This window comes from Euprymna scolopes, chromosome 1 (assembly GCF_053919585.1).
Source record: "Euprymna scolopes isolate OS-2025 chromosome 1, ASM5391958v1, whole genome shotgun sequence".
Classification (NCBI taxonomy): Eukaryota; Metazoa; Mollusca; class Cephalopoda; order Sepiida; family Sepiolidae; genus Euprymna; species Euprymna scolopes.
In genome coordinates this window covers 97,442,373-97,459,515 of record NC_136482.1, presented here as the reverse complement: position 1 = coordinate 97,459,515, position 17,143 = coordinate 97,442,373, and the positions used below count along the sequence as shown (strand labels likewise).

General features: G+C 36.5%; 1 protein-coding gene across 1 annotated transcript; it reads right to left on the bottom strand.

Annotated features, from left to right (window-relative positions):
- Window positions 1-9,198: 9,198 nt before the first annotated feature.
- On the bottom strand, window positions 9,199-13,443 carry LOC145280804 (uncharacterized). The gene has a single exon (XM_080132178.1). It carries the CDS (start codon window positions 13,441-13,443, stop codon window positions 9,199-9,201), a length of 4,245 nt encoding a protein of 1,414 aa, XP_079988304.1.
- Window positions 13,444-17,143: the final 3,700 nt, after the last annotated feature.

Sequence of the window (17,143 nt, the reverse complement as noted above, 5' to 3'; positions counted from 1 at the left end):
CTTTAAGAGTCAAACGCTGATTGGAGGCAGTTGCCTAGTTTGCCTATGCCTAAGACCGGACTACAGACAGTTTTGGATTTTTCATGTGAAGCGATTATCTCTCATAATTTTAACCACTTCAATTTGTTTTTATGAAACTTGAATACCTATGGTAAAAAAGCATGAGAAACACAATGAAATACTCAAAATAAGAAACAATTTTTGTTGTAAATAACGCTGAAAAGAAAAATACGTGTAGAAGTATTAAATTTTTCTTTTTTGTTTTGTTTTTCTTCAAATGTCCTCTTCCTTTCAGTCTTTCTCTTTGAGAGACTCTTTCTTAATCTTCTGGGACTTTCTGGTTCTACTGTTTTCTTTTTTTTCTTCTTTAAATAAAAATGGTTCTTTTTTGAACGTTGTTTGGTGGAGCCTTTTTGCTATGAAAGTAAAAGTTTGAAACAGATGATTTCCATGTGTAGGGTCTTTTTTTTTTGTCCTTTTAATTAACAGGGAGTGAAACTTTTCACGTATGACTCTCTTGTTATTAATAAACAAAAAAAACTTGTAGACGTTCTCATGAAAAATTGGGAAATTTCTTTTCCTTCTTTTTTATTCCAAAGGAAAGTATCTTCGTTCCAGAATATTGGAGACAGATGAGAACCTTCTTGTTTTCTTCTTTCTCTTGCAATCACTGAAAGTAGGTTATTTTTAATTTGTTTTAACTGGGATAACAAACTCGCGACACTTCTAGCTCCTCCTCCTCCTCTCGATTACCATTCTTCCTTTACTTTTTGGATATATCCACCAGATTTGGTACTTCCACTTCTTACAAAGCATTCCCACAGTACTCTTCTTTCTTCATCCATCCATGGTTTTTTGATATTTCCTGTTCCAACTCCTTTTGTGTCTTGGGACCCTCTCTGGCAATTCTCACCTGGATGTCTTCAAGTCCAACATAAACAAATTCCTGATGAATCGCCCCCTTAAGACACTTTATCAAATCTCCAATACTAACATATTGTACATGCAATAACCCTTATCCCCGAGTGGCTTCCTGCCTTGATAAGTGGTGACTACCTTGTAAAAAAAAAAATAAAAAAATAAAAACAGGTGAAAAGGCCAACACTCCACCATTGCTCCTGCACAGCTTAATGGTTGAGAAGATAAAAAAATAAAATTCTCAAATAAGTTGTCTGACGTCATCAAAGAGATCCATATAATCCCTTTAGAGTGCATGGTGGAACTCACCCTGAGGCGTTTTTGTTTTTCTTTTTTTTTTTTTTTTTTTTTTTTTTAGAATAGTTTTATATAATAAAAAAATACACTTTAAAAGATGCACCAAAATGCTTCATTGCTACTAATATAACGTTCAACAAGGTATGGTTTAACTTCATTAATTTCATCCTTTTTGCAAAGCAAATGAAGCAGCATCAGAGCCCTTATTAATATATTTACAAATGTATTTTATACATTTGACAGACCTGCAAAATTCTACATTGATGTGAGCATCAAAGGCACTCAGTAGAAGGGGACTGTAGGGTACAGCAAATTTATTGTCAACTTCGTTATCCTTAATCCTAGCAGTGAAACCTCCTTCTGTGGGTCAGCGGCATCTGTAAAGTTGGTAGCTTTCCGAGTTTCACTAAAGAATTTTCGTGTGTAGTTCTTGTTGCATCTTTTATTGTCCTTGACACAAGGAAAGCATCTCTTAAATCCAGGTCCGCATGGATCATGCATTAGGAGTTTTTATTTTCATGTATAAATGTTTGTCTAATGCAGAATCTGGAAACTGCAGAAGTAATTTTATCGATAGCATTGGACTGTATTGTTGTCTTCAACCAAATGAGAATATGAGCATGGGGCAATCCTCTCTTTTGCCATTCAGTTGTGTACATGTCACATAGAACAAACCCAAAAACTTCACCTAATTTCATCAAATCCATAAGTTTATGCAATTTTAGATGGATTACTCTGACAATCAGATCATGTTGATGTATTGCAGTCTGACCTGGAAAAAGTTTGGACATAATTTCCTTCCAGTTTGGGTTGTATGTAAAAGATACGAATACGTTGGGCCTACCATAGTGACACAATTGTCATCGCATCTTGTGTCCTTTCATGCATATATCGAGGACTGCCTGTGAACGAAGAAGGCAGAATACACACTTTTCCCCAAATTGATGGGATCTATGTTGTTATTGAGCCCATCACGAAGATGTATGAAGCTTGTTGAACGCAAGTTTTTCTAATTTAACTTGATGTAAAGCAAATGTTCACTTCCATTTTAGCGCACATACCAATAGCAAACTGGTTGAATAGGTCTTGTTCTGATGCAGGTGATTGTGACAGTCAGGTTGAATCATGAATCAAAATGTATAGAAATTTTTAGAAGATACTACCTTGGACGTAGGATTGTTGGAATTAGAAGAGCCAATCTGAGGTATATTCAAATGGTATCCGTCCTCTCCGTGAACAAAAAGTAATTGATATTGAGGTGCATCATACGATTTGTGTGTTTTGCAGATTCTTTGAAGTCCGCTGTCTCGACTGTTGATGACAATATCACGCTTTGTGTTTTGGTCACCGGATAAAAGAATTGCAACTTCGTTTTTAATTTTAAGTGAATTATATCGACCAGCGTGTTTACTAGTCGGTTGGTCATCAGCATCGATTACTATTGAGAAGTTATAGGGTGGAGCAGATTCAAGTATATTCTTGAAATTTTGCACATAGCTGTTATATTCATGAAACATATTCTGCAGATCTAGAAGGAGGCTCAATCTGCTGTTTGCCTCAAGGGAATTGTTTCCACTAGGGAATGCACTTAAAATATGTCTTGCTGCCTGTTGATGATAATCAGACATGAAGTAGACTTGGCAGTATATTGCTTCTTGATTGTTTACAGGGTGCAATGGTCCAATCAAGTGGTATACTTGTCCCTGAATGTTGAATGTTGGCATGAATCCACCATCATGTTTGTAACTCAAATCAAATGAAGTCATTTGGAAGGCGAAATTGTAGTGCTGAATTTCTTTGAGGAAACTTCTTGATTCAGCATTAGATCCAGTAAGCAGCTGCCTAAATGGTTGCGGAATATCCATGAAAGGAGGGAGTTGAACCTTGTCATTAGAGCAACATATGCCCAGAGTTTCTGTTGTCCATTTTTTAGCCTGGCACATTGGACATATTTTTGTCATGCCACCAATTTGAATATCGAGATGATGATCATAGTGATTGGAGTCAACTAAATAGTTGAAAGCTTTCAAAGACCAACGTGATTTTGCAACCCTAGAAATATCAATATGCATTATATTGCGACATGCTATCTAAGCGCATATTTCTATCACGTGTCGTTTGCCCCTGTCGTGCAGAAGCTGTAGCCACGGCATCTCTGGCTAAATAGTTTGCACGTTGTGCTTCATTCTCTAAAGCTCTTGCAGACTTTAATTCAGCATCATGTTTCAAACGAATACTACGCTGAACTTCGGTTTCAGAAGCTCTAAATGTAGCTTTAACTGCAGCATCTTTTCTCAAACGATGTTTACATTGAAAGTTTGTCTCCTAGTCTCATGCATCTGCTTTGTTCTGTGCTTTCTAAGCTTGTGTTCATCATGCAGCATGGCAGTATTTGAGCCTAGAATTCAAAAGTTACTTGTGGAAATCCCTGTTGCAATACACAATGAAGCAACAGTAGGACAAACACTTGTAATCAAATGATTGAGGCACCCATCACTAATTGACGTGGCAGTCGCTTCAACAGACCAGTCTTGAAAGTTGGGTTGCCCATGGTTTTCTGATGTGTTTCTTTGATCTCTCCGCTGTTTAGGTTGATGATAATTGGTTGATTGAAGATCGACCTTTTTTGGCATTGTAGTATTTTGGTTGGTTATAAACTGTTTTTTTTCCCCCCTGTAATAAAAATGAGGCAACGGTTTAAATTTATTGTTCTTAACCGATAAAAGTGGCCCAAAAGTTTTTTTTAAGTGTTCTTTTAAATCCTGAGTGGTATAATAAAAGATAAAGAAAATGTTTAATTAAAAAAATAAATTTTTAGAAATATCATTTTATGAATATGTTTGCATACTGAACTTTTAAAATAAATACGATCAAACTAATTGTGAAAACACAATTGGTAAAATATATGGGAAATTTGTTTGAACAATAGATGAACAAAATAGCCATATCAGTTCAAAAGAAAGATATGTCACAACTTAATCAATTAGTTTGTAACCCAATGACAAAACATTTAGGTTTTCGTGATCGAACAATATTTTTTCAGGAATTAATTTCTATTTGAGTCACATAAATTCTTTCAAGTTGAGAGTGTACCCAATGAAGCAGTTTTAAATGAAAAGAAATGTATGTTGCAATTCAATCAATTAGTTCATTTATCCTATGGTAAAATGTATAGGTTTTCATGATCAGTCGATATTTTTTGCAGGAATTAATTCCTATATGAGTCACGTAAATTCTTTTGAGTTGAGATTATACCCAATGAATATTAGTGCTTTTAAAAGTAAAAAAAAAAAAAAATGATTTCGGTGCCATCAGGTAGAATCAAAATCGATGAACAAAACTTCCAGTACTCCAGTTATCACATAAGTTGGATGTAAATAAGTCAAATTCAACTAACATTAACATATGCTTTTATTTGTGCATGTGTACCAGGGAAGTTAAATTAGTCTGCTAAGTTCCAATTTCTTTCAATTTTGATCCCTTTCGCAGCGATTTTAACTTGCCAAAGGAAATAGTTCAGCAGGTTTTTCTTTAAATAATAAATATGTGAATAAAGATTATTGTTGACATTTTGTTTTTAATTTTTATCATTGGCAATAATTTGTGTGACTAAATTAAGATTTAAACTGAAGTTGTAATAAAAATAAACAAGTACATTGTTTAGAGTTTCAAATTTGAAAATACCTCACAAACAAGTAACTCCTGTTACTTTTTGTTAACAAAATGACAGAAATAGCAGTGTCTTAATTCATATATTAATCATGAGTTACTATTTAAATCACAAAAAATTGTAAAAAAAAATGATTTTCTGAAAAAAAATAAATAAATAAAATAACCACTTAAATTATGTAAAGTTTTAGTTCCGTGTTGGGTATGTACATTGTACATCATTAAGATTTTTCTAATTTAAAAAATTTTTTTTTTGCTAAATATGTTGAACTTTAGATTTTCACCAAAAATATTATTATTGCAACACAAGAACTGTAAAAATGTAATGTTATATTTGTGTTCATTGAGATGACAAGTATAGAAAGTATCTACACAAAAGCTTGCGAAAGAAAATTTAATATAAATTGTATTTTTTAATAAATTATTTTATAAGTTGCTACCAGAAAAACAAAAAAGTATAAGAAAATTTTTAGTCCTGTTACTACGTAAAAAGAAAAAAGTTGATTTTAAACCTTAAACTTTTTCCCTTTCTTTGTAAAAGCAATGGGATGATGTTTGGTGGCGGTAGGCACGAATGCCGTTGTTGTCATCTGCCGTCGCCGCTTTGCCTTCCTTTAAAACTGCATCCGACGCTCGGACAGGCAATTTATAGCTATACTCCTACTACAATCAAGTAGTAACACTGTACGATGACGACGATGATTGCTGCTACTGCTTCCAAGACTGATTCCATTTTCCAGCTGACAGAGGGAGAAGGGTAACAAAAAAAGAGAGAAAAGAACTTTATTCTCTCTCCCTTTCTCTACCTTATTATGTTTTATTTTGTACAAGTATAGAAAGTGTCTTCACAAAAGCTTATGAAATAAATTTCTATGTAAATTGTATTTTTTAATAAATTATTCTTATAAATTACTACCAGAAAGGCAGAAATCTATAAAAACAATACATATATATTTTTTTTTTTGAATATGACATTTTTGTTATGTACATCAAAAACATTCTTCTGTATTTTTTTAATAAAAGTGTTCTTGTAAAATTATTACATAACATTTGAAAGTCAAGAATATCAGAATGTAAAAAAAGGAAAGGAAAGGTGAAAATCGAAACTGCAACACTGGTATTAGTAGCCAGTTATGCTATTGTGACGGTACCCTTGGGTAGGGGTCTCCTAAGAAGATTCCGACACCGAGAGCACGCCTTGAAAAAAATAAATATAGGGTGCCAGCTGAAAGTTATTCAGCCGAGATAGCACCTGTCCATTATGTATAAGTGTTATAAACATGACAATTTATTTATAAAACAAGGCTGGAGAGAAAATAACGGAAAACAAAACAGGACAACAAGACAATAATTCAAACAAAAAAAAAATCATGCAGACAATGTTATGGGATAAAGAAAGGGGGAGGGATATGTGATACTTATAATTGTTTAAAGAATATCGTCTCTTAGTCTCTTTTCCTTCCTTTTCTTTTTCAAATGGAAATCAATGAGGTGCGTGAGTAATGTTCCAGGGGCGGGGGTTTATAATGAGAAATTTCAAGAAAATAAAGATTGTCTCTTTTCACTACTTTTTTTTTCTAGATTGTTCATGGGCCGGCCAAGTGATGGAGAGAATTATTTAGAGAGTTGCTTCTTTATCTCTTTCTTTTTCTTTTTATATGAGGCACATAATAGTTCAACGTAGTTAGCTATTTGTACGAGATGGGAGTTGGACAATTTGAAAAGTGTACTTATCTTTCCTTTGTCCGGAGTTGCTGGTCCATATTCCGACGGCGTGAAGTTTCACTAATATTCGTTTCTTGCTTTTCGTTTTTCTTTCCCTTTTGTTTGTTGATAAGCAATTCTCATGACTGACTTTTAAATTCCAACCATTGCGTGGCAAGGTATGAACATTGTCTCCTTATCGGCGCGATATGAGTCAACTGGGGTTTTTTTCTTCACCGTGTGATCTCAGTCCAACTATCTCGTGCCAAGGTATATCTATAATTTCCTTATCAGCGCGATGTGAGTCGACTGGTGTTTCTCACCATGCGACCTGGGCCGCGGTGTCTATAGGTTGAAGAGAAGAATCGCCACACGTGTGATCGCGTCTGCGCTCTCAGTCCGACTGATCAAATTTCCCGCTTTTTCTTTGCTTCCAGACTGGTTGGGGATGGGGATGTTGTATCAATAACATCCGCTCAAGGCTGAGTTGGGGGTGTGTCATCTCGATATACTGTTGCCATAACAACATGGAAAACTGGGTCATCCTGTCTGGTATCGCTTTAACTACCACTGATTGTGATATGAGAGTGTGGGGGGGGTTGTCTGCTTGATTACTATATATATATATATATATATATATATATATATATATATAATTTTTTAATTTTTTATTGAGCCCATAATAAATTTACATTACTGTTTCCATTGGATTTTCACCCCAGGAGATGAGGTAGAGTACCAATTTCATCGGAATTTATAGGTGGACTGAAGTTTAAACTTATGGCGATTGCCGGGAGCTGGTGTCTTGTTGAAGTAGGAAGTGGGAAATACAGAAATAAAGATTGCTGAACTCACACAAGAATTGGAGAAAATTATGTATATTAAATTGAAAATATTACAAAGAAAAGGTTCTTGCAAAACTAATTGTGTTTGCGGCTTTAGAAGTCCAATAAAAAGTTCTTTATCGTCCAAAAGTCTTGGACGGCTCCCTGAAAAAGTTCAATCAAAATTCGGCGGCAAATTTAGGAGAGATTTTCCATAGTTGTCTATAGGCCGACGATTGATTCAAAAAGAGCGCGAATCTGTTTTTCCAGAATTCTGCTTATATTAAATGTTTGTTGATTGGCCAAGGAGCTTCATCCTAGCCAATCAAAATAGGGCTTTCAGAAAGGAGAAGTGGTCGATATAATTAGTTTGAACAAAGGGAGGTAACTACTTTTTTTTATACTCTCCCAACAACAACAAATAATGCGACGATTGAAATCGTTGCATGCTATATAAAGGCAATCAGTTACAATATTTGTGATTGCTACGTAAAGTGTTTAAATTAAATTGTACAGAATATTCTGTTTAATAGAAATATTTAACAGCTTAATGTGTTGGGCATTATTATGGCCCATTTACAATGGAAAATTTTTTTTTTTTTAATAATAAATGTATTCAGGATTAGATGTGGATTTCTTGATCCTTTTAGGCCTGTAATTGGCCATTTCTTCTGAAGGTTCCGATGGGTCCCTACATTCTTCTATAGGGTGGGATGCAAATTCATCAGATTCCTCATCTGCTGGGGTGTCAGGAAAGTGGTTATGAGTGAGTGATAACTCCAATGGATATAAATGTTTGAGGCTATGTGTTTCCACTGCACCATCACCTCTTTTTATTCAAGCAGAACGAACCTTGCCATCGTTGCCACTAAATAGCTCAATAACTCTGCCCAGCTTCCAGAAGGGCCTGGACTTGGCCGGATTCTTGACGAGTATTACGTCGTTGATATTTATTTATTGTGAAATTCGATTTCGTGTAAATCCCTCAGACTTAGCAAATACTCATCGTGCCACATCTCTTTGAATTTAGATATTAATTCCTCTCTGCTTTCCAAGGTACTCACAAGGAGAGACCTAGTTATTGGTTCTGTCTCAACCAAACTGGGTGTGTCAGATTGGAAGGAGAGCTTACAGTTTATATTTGGATGAGTGAAGCAGTTGGGTGTTAAGGGAAGCAGATCAATATCGGTAGAGCATCTGTAGGTCAGAGGTCGAGAGTTCACGGCTCTTTTGATGTCTGATAGAAGGGTTAGAAGGTTAAAATAACTGATTTTAGATCGGCCAAGTGTTTTGAATAGGCATGACTTTATCACTCTGATCATTCTTTCCCAAGTACTTCCAACCCAAGGGGAGTATAAGGGTATTTTTATGTGTTTAATGCCAGCGCTTGAATATGAGTTACAGAACTCATTACTGTTTATGTGATGTTTAATTACATCACCACCTAAGGCTGCATTAAAGGAACGTGCATTGTCACTGTATATGTGACTGGGAACTCCATAGGTATTTGAAAACCGAATCAAGGCTTGAATGAAGGCTTGTGTGCTCATATCAGGTACAAGTTCAATGTGAACAGCCCTCACGTTCATACATGTGAAAATTAATAAATACATTTTATGAGACTTCCCATCTCTTTGTACCCAGATGTGACCTGTGTAGTCTATGCCTGTGTGTTGGAAAGGATTGATTAATCTAACACGGTGTTTTGGCAAATTTGTCAATTTGGGGTATTTGAAGGCTAGGCTGTTGAATTTCCTACAGGTATTGCAGTTAGAAATCACAGTCTTCACAGACTGTCTTGCCTGTGGGACCCAGTATCCGGATAACGCAATTTGGTCACTGTCGTACCAATACCCAAATGCCTGCATCGATTATGGCTATCCATAATCAGTAATTTTGTAAGAGAGTGATGTTTTGCAAGCAATATTGGATAGATTAAATTGTAGTCATATCTTGTCGAATTGGCAATTCTACCATCCACTCTCAAAATCCCATCAGAATCGATGAAAACGTTAAGATTCTTCACCAGCACTGGGATTTCCCTGTCAAGAGGATTCTTCAAATAAGCAATTTCCTTTTCAAACGATTGCAATTGCATCATCTTTATCAGGTAATTCGTGGCTGTCTGTTTTGGATCTGAATGTTCCTTCACTTTTCTGCATCGATGCACAAACTTGAATACGAAAGCAGTTGATCGACACAACTTGTTGAAGTCCGAGAACCTGTCAAATGGAATCAGTGGTTCCCTAACAGCTTCACTCAATGTATTATGGAAAACACTTTCCACATGACACTTATTTTCCGGGCTCAGACAGCTCAAAGTACTCGTAGGCCATTTCTCAGGTTGCTCAACAAGCCACGCAGGTCCGCATGTCCAGTAGTCCAGTCCCTGTTTAAACTTTTCCAGAGTGATACCACGAGAAAGAAGGTCAGCCGGGTTGTCGGCAGAAGGAACATATTTGTAATGAATGCCCAACCCAAATTCCTCACTCAACTTCTCCTTCATTTCTCGAATATCTTTAATTCTGTTTCTGGTATACAGACTCTTTGCCTTTATATTCTCGGTGAGCAACCATGACAAAACAACTTGCGCATCCACAGAAACAAAAACGTCCTCTATGTTGACACCAGAGAAGGATCTCAGTATCATAGTTAAAGCCTTGAATGCAATATATACTGCAAGCAACTCCATCATAGGTAATGTCTTTGTTCTCATCGGGGCCACTTTAACCTTAGAAAATATTATGTGAGACTTCCCATTTTGCACGCCATATATGACAAATCCATATGCCTGTGGTGACGCATCACAGAACAAATATAATTTCAGTTGGCTACCAGTGTCTATAGCATGTCTTGTAAAAAATAGATCACCTAGACCAGAAAGGTCCTCGGCCAAATTCGACCAGGTAGTCATTATGTCAGTAGGAACCTTTTCATCCCAACCCAACTTGAGCAACCACAATCTTCGGAGAAGTATTTTTGCCCTAATTGTAACCGGGGCACATAGTGACAGTGGGTCAAATATTTTTGCTGTCTGGGCCAAAATATCCCTTTTTGAGAGTATGTTCCTCTGAACCATAGTGTTAACAATGCTAATAGTATCCAATTCAGGGTGATATTTATATCCCAAGACCTTTTCGTACTCGCAACCATGCTGTACGATTCTGTCATCCTCCGTTATAATGTCTCGAAGAGGCTCATAGTTGGAGTTACACGATCTCAACTGGAAATTTCCTGTCTGCAGACGAGGCACGGCACTCTTATAAAGACTGATTATTTCCTCAGAAGAATTGCTGGTCATACATAAATTGTCGACATAAAATCGATTTTTCAGCATCTCAGTACATGCATCATTCGGAAAACGGCTGACATGGTGTTTGAGAACGTAATTTAAAATGAATGGGCTGGCATTGAAGCCAAATATCAATGTACAATATCGGAAGCAAAGCAAATTGTCTCCATCTTTTACGAAAAAACAAAATCTGTTTTTGTCCTCAACCGACCGGAGTTTGATCATAAGAAATGCCTTTCTTATGTCTCCCAATAATACATATTTGTTAGTAAGAAATAAGAGCAACAGTTCAAGCATGTTATTCATCATGTTCACACCTGGATAAGATGCTTCATTGAGGGAGTAACCACCCCCGGTCTTCAACAAACAGTTAAAAACAGGCCTGATTTTAGTGGTTACCTGTTGATCCGACTTAAAGACCGGTCGATGGGGTATCCAAATGTATTTGCAGAAATCTTGTGGGGCGACTTCAATTCTCTCGATAATCCCTTCGCTCTCTTGCTGAAGAAAAATATCAGTATAGGTCTTATCCAAGTCCCTTTTCTCCAATGAAAGCATTGTTCTGTCAAGCACTTTAAGAGCGACTTGATAGTTAGAGGGAACGGAATCGATTTTGTCCTTATGCCAAGGTAGATCCACGAAATAAGAATTGTCCCTGAATTCGATAGACTTCCTGAAGTTTTCAATCCTATTTCTGTCATAATCACCAATTAGTTCTTCGTCATGGGAAGCAGCAGCTGAGTCCACAGCAAACATTCTTTCCAAATTCCGTTCCACGTTGGAATTCTCAAATACATCTGGAAACGGATCCGGGTAGGAAGACTTGGGTTCCAATATGGAATTCAACTGTCGTTCAGGGCAATGGGCATATTTGGATATTGTAGTATGATAATTGACAATTGTTTTGGAAATTCCACATCTCACAGGACTGACTTGATGAGGATACAAAAAGTGTTGTACATTACCAAATGGGGCAATCCCTTGAGGCAAATCCCAGGCCTGTCCATTCATACATTTAATGATTCTGGAACCCTCCATGAACTGAAATATGTCAACTCCCAGGATACCCTGAATTGTTATGGAATCATCCTGTTTTTCATTTGAAAATACCAATATGTGTTTTAACTCATTCAGGTTGGACTTCACTTGGCCAAAGCTGGCGAACTCAAACTGCATATTGAATCTATCATCGATTAAAACAGGAATAGGGAGTTGTTTCCTCTTTCCCATGGTAACGTTCAAGACAACCTGTTCAAATCGCTTCATAGTCACACCCGCATAGGTCTTCATTTGATAATCGGTTGGATCAGAATTTCCATCAGGATACTTCAGCTCCTTTAATATTTTCTTAGAAAAATATGAACGCTGACTCCCTGTGTCCAATAGGCAGTTAATAGTAGCTTTCTCAGATCCATAATTTAAAGAAATAGCTACAACAGGCAATATGATTTCGTTTTCATAAACGTGAGAGAATAGAGAAACCACTCTCTTAGTGTTGCACAGGGGTGCAATATGCGCCTTTGAAAGGCATAAGCTGCACGTGAGGGGTGATTTGCTCTGGAGTCCAGGACAATTCTCACTTTTATGTTTTAAGCTGGAACATCCTGTACACAGTTTCAGTTGCTTGCACCTCTCAACTCTGGCTTCATAAGATGCAAACTTGGTACATTTTAGCATAGTGTGGCCACGTGATGTGCAAAGTTTGCAATATGCCCCAGAAGAGCTTGTAGTGAAATTCTGTAGAGCAGCATCACCATTCTTTTTTTCATAGGTCTTGACCTGCCCTTTATCATTCTTCGAGGGGTTTTCCATAACCCGAAAAAGTTTTTTATTTCGAGACAGAGCACGAACTGCCTCATTGTAATTTTCAAAAATTTGTGTTAGAGACGGGTAACTCGTGCCCACTCTGTGGTTAATTTCCCTTCTCAAGGCAACTGGCAACTTTTCGTATATAATATGGCTGACCAGCAAAAATCCGGGGGAGTTCTCCTCAAAAAAATCTATCAGATATGAAGTCCTCAATTCGGATAAATCCGCTCTCACCTCAGCAAGGTATCGCTTCACAGCCACAAATTCAGGGTCATATTGAGGAGAAGTAGAAATGATCTGCTTGAAGATCTCACTTATTATAAAGGGGACATCCAGGAATTCCTTGGTCAGCAAATCCACCGCTACATCGTAATTACCATCCTCCAAGGTCAGATGGGAAACCAATTGCAAGGCATAGTCACTCAAATACCCTTTCAATAAGGCTAATTTTGCCCTACCGGAATCAATAGACTCAGTACAGTTTTTGAATTGAGCAATAAAATTTTTATATTCAAATTTGGAAGGATTGATTCCACTAAAGGTGGCACACTGCAACTTGGGGACAGAAAGCAAAGGTACAGAGGTAGGTTCATTTTTCCGTGATGTAGTGGGGTTTTCAATAGAATTTTCAATGTCGGCAAGGCGATCATTAATATTAGCTCGAAAGCCAATTTCCCTCCTTTGCTCCTCAACAAATCCACACTCCCTTAAATCAAGTTCTGCTTTTATACACAGCCCTTTAATTTTATCATTTAAGGAGCGGACCTCAATCTGCAACTCCTTAATTATAGCTTCTTCCTTCTGGAAGGTTTTTTTTCTCAAACCTTCGCGTTCTTCCAACATGTCCGTGTTAAGGGAAATATCTTCCTTTAACACGTTTCTGGAGTCCATGAGCGCCCTAACACCCTTCAAGGTCCGGAAATCATCCATTTTACAGTTGTTTTGTTTTGGGAAAGGATGATGGTTTTAAGTTGTTTTTTTTTTTTAAACAAGTTAAATTTTGTGGGAGTATTGTTGATAATGTCTGTGTATAGGCCGAGAAGAGTTATGGCCCTTGGACGGAACTTAGTATAAATGGAGTTATGGCCCTTGGACGGTAGTTTGCATAAGTGGAGTTATCGCCCTTATATAAGGAGGCCATGTTTATTTACATTCGTATGTACGACGCCACGCTCTTGAACGAATGATGCCTGCTTTACGCGAACTTCAGTCGGTAGAAAGTTTCAAACTTTTAATAATACAACAGGAAATATTATATTATTTGTTCGTTTTGTTTTTTTGGGAAACGAAATAAATTTTTTTTTTTCTTTTAAAATGTTCATTGAATTTTAAACCTTTAACAAAGGCAGAAATACTATTTATTCGTTTTTTTTTTTTTTGGAAACGAAATAAATTTTTTTTTTTTAAGAGGGACTTCTCAAATTGGTATTCCTTTTTCCATTTTCCTTGCAAATATCCTCAGGAGTTCAAATCTTCTCTTCCCTTTTATTTTTTTTTTCTTCACAACAAGCTGCTAAACGTTATTTAGTTTTGCAAAATATGGCGATTGCCGGGAGCTGGTGTCTTGTTGAAGTAGGAAGTGGGAAATACAGAAATAAAGATTGCTGAACTCGCACAAGAATTGGAGAAAATTATGTATATTAAATTGAAAATATTACAAAGAAAAGGTTCTTGCAAAACTAATTGTGTTTGCGGCTTTAGAAGTCCAATAAAAAGTTCTTTATCGTCCAAAAGTCTTGGACGGTTCCCTGAAAAAGTTCAATAAAAATTCGGCGGCAAATTTAGGAGAGATTTTCCATAGTTGTCTATAGGCCGACGATTGATTCAAAAAGAGCGCGAATCTGTTTTTCCAGAATTCTGCTTATATTAAATGTTTGTTGATTGGCCAAGGAGCTTCATCCTAGCCAATCAAAATAGGGCTTTCAGAAAGGAGAAGTGGTCGATATAATTAGTTTGAACAAAGGGAGGTAACTACTTTTTTTTATAAACTTACAGAAATGGATAGAAGGTTATTTGGGGGGGGGTATTAAATAGAGAGGGAGGTCGTGTGAGGAGGTTTTATAGTTGAATTTCAGTTGTGAAAAAACGCTAAAGAGCGTCTATTGGATACGTTTGAAAAAAGAAAGAAAAGGAGACGTTAAAGTTTGAAAAGTACTTAGGGGGAGTAGTGGGAGTAGAGGTTTTTTGCGTCATGGTATCTGTTGTTGTTTAAGAGGGAATGGGAGTAAGTAATCAGTAGCCACCATAGCAGTTGGTAAATATTGTCACCATGGCAACGTATTTTTTATGAGGACGCCGGATTTTAGGGCGATCCTTTGGAGGCGTTATTTATTCCTGCATAAATTAAATCATATAATTATATAATTCGAGAGGGATGCGGATGCTGGGGGGGGGGGTGAAGGGTAGGAAGGGGGTCGACATATACCTGGGGGGGAAGAAGAGGAGGGGGGAATACATTTAATGTGGTATTTACGTTTTGTAGACGTTGTTGAGAAAAGAAAGAGAAAAAAAGAGCAGGGGGGGCGGTTCGGATAATATAGATAGGTAAGCGGATTAAAGTTGATTATTGGTGATAGTAAGAAGATGGAAAGTAGGAAGGGGGGGTTCGACATAGACCTGGAGGGGGAAGGGGGAAAGTGCAATTAATGCGGTATTTATATTTTGTAGACGTTGTTATTAAGGATAATATATGTTGAAAAAAGAAAAAGAAGGGGGGCAGGTTCGGATAATATAGATAGGTAGGCGGATTGAGAATGATTATTGATGATAGTAAAGATGGGAAGAGTAGAATTATTATTGGTTAATGAGTTGGATAATATTAATTGGTGAGGTTATTAGATATATGTAACTCGGTTAATGGGCGGTAGAGGTGAGGATAGATAATTAAATAGAAAAGTAGTAGGTAAAGGTTATTGGTTGTATCCAAGAGGTAGTGGGTAGGGTATTTCGGTTATGCTAGTTTTTATATTTGGAATGGAGTAAAATTACTAAGTAGATATTGTTTGTAGTGTTTGCAATTTATTGATGTTTCGTATTTTTTATTTAAAAGTTTATTCCTGTCTTTAAAATTTGTGATAAATAGTTTTTCATATAAACAAAGATGACATGGGGAGGTAATTGATTTGCAAGTGCTGGATTTTTTTAGGATTTCCCAGGTGATATTTGGGGTGAGGTGGTTTCTGGTTAGCTGTAGGTAGTGGTTGGTGAGTGAAGTTTTGTTTGGATGATTAGTGTTGTTTATGGAGCATTTGTGGACCCTGAATCTTTCCTTAAAGGGGGTACTTGGGATGCCTATATAAAATTTTTTATTATTAGGGTATTCTGTGGGAGTAATAGTTGCTTTATATACTACGTTTGTTGCGAGGCAGTTTTGTTGGAGTGGGCATCGGGATTTAATAATGCAGTTACATTTGCTCTTATTGTTAATTTTATTGTTGTTGTTATTTAGTATTTTGTTGTTGTGTTTTTTGATTATATTTTCAAGGTTATTGGTGCAACTGTAACTTAATTTGATAGTGTTGTTATTGAAGATTTTATGCAAAATATTATTGGGGGGGAAGTGCTTTTTAATTAACATGAAAATTTTTTTACCTAGTTTAGATTTTACCATATTATTGTAAGGAGGATTGAACCAGAGGACTTTGCGGGTTCTATTCTTTTTCTTCTTAATATTAGTAGTATTGTTATTTGGGATGTTAGGTTCCAAATATGTTAATGTAGTATTGGGGTAGCCACATTTTTTTAAAGCGCTCTCGTAGAATGGTTTGTGTTTATGAAATATAGTAGAGTTGGAGGAGTTAGTGCTTAGTCTTTTTTCTATAGATTTGGGTATATAGTTAATTACGTGTTTGGGGTGGTTGGACCTGGGGTGTATATATATAGGGGATACATGGTGTTTTTTGTATAGGCTTCATAGGTATCATTGGATAGGTTAAAGGTAACATCGAGAAAATTAACAATTTTTATATTAGAAGTCACCTCAATTTTCAGGTCCAGTTTCTTCATTTCCTTAATCAGTTTTTTCTTGATGCTTTCACATTTTGGGCCGTTGGAGTTTTCCACTAGTATTAGGCTGTCATCTCTATAAATTCCCACGTTATTGTTGGTGATGTGATTTGTTAGATTGTAGAGGATGAATAGGCCCACCAGGTCAGTGGCCTCCGCTGAGTCAAAAGCCCCCATCGCAATGTCGAAAGGGGTAGGTTGTTCTTTCTTAGTCCATTGGGTGTCTTGGTTTATTAATACCGTTTTTCGGCATTTTTTAATTATTTCAATTTCAAAGGTTTGTATGTCCGAGAAAGTGGATGCGAAGTCCAAAGCTATGTTGAAAAGGTTTTTTTGTTATGGACGGATAGTAACTGACAATATCAAACTGGATAAACGCAGCCTTGCTCTTGTTGGGTATCCTGTTAAACCAGTTAATCGTATCCTCAGTGTTGACCCATTGGGTAAGGTTAAATTTCTTTTTTATCTGGTTGTTAATTCTTTCGAGGATTTACTTATTTTTCCGATTTCCGGTTTGGTGGGGTTAATAAGTCTAGGTTTGAGGTTTAGTCTTGAAGTGTTCTTTGTGGTCTCTAAGGAGGAGGTATGCACTTTTTGTTTTGAGCTTAGAGGCTCTATCGCTCAA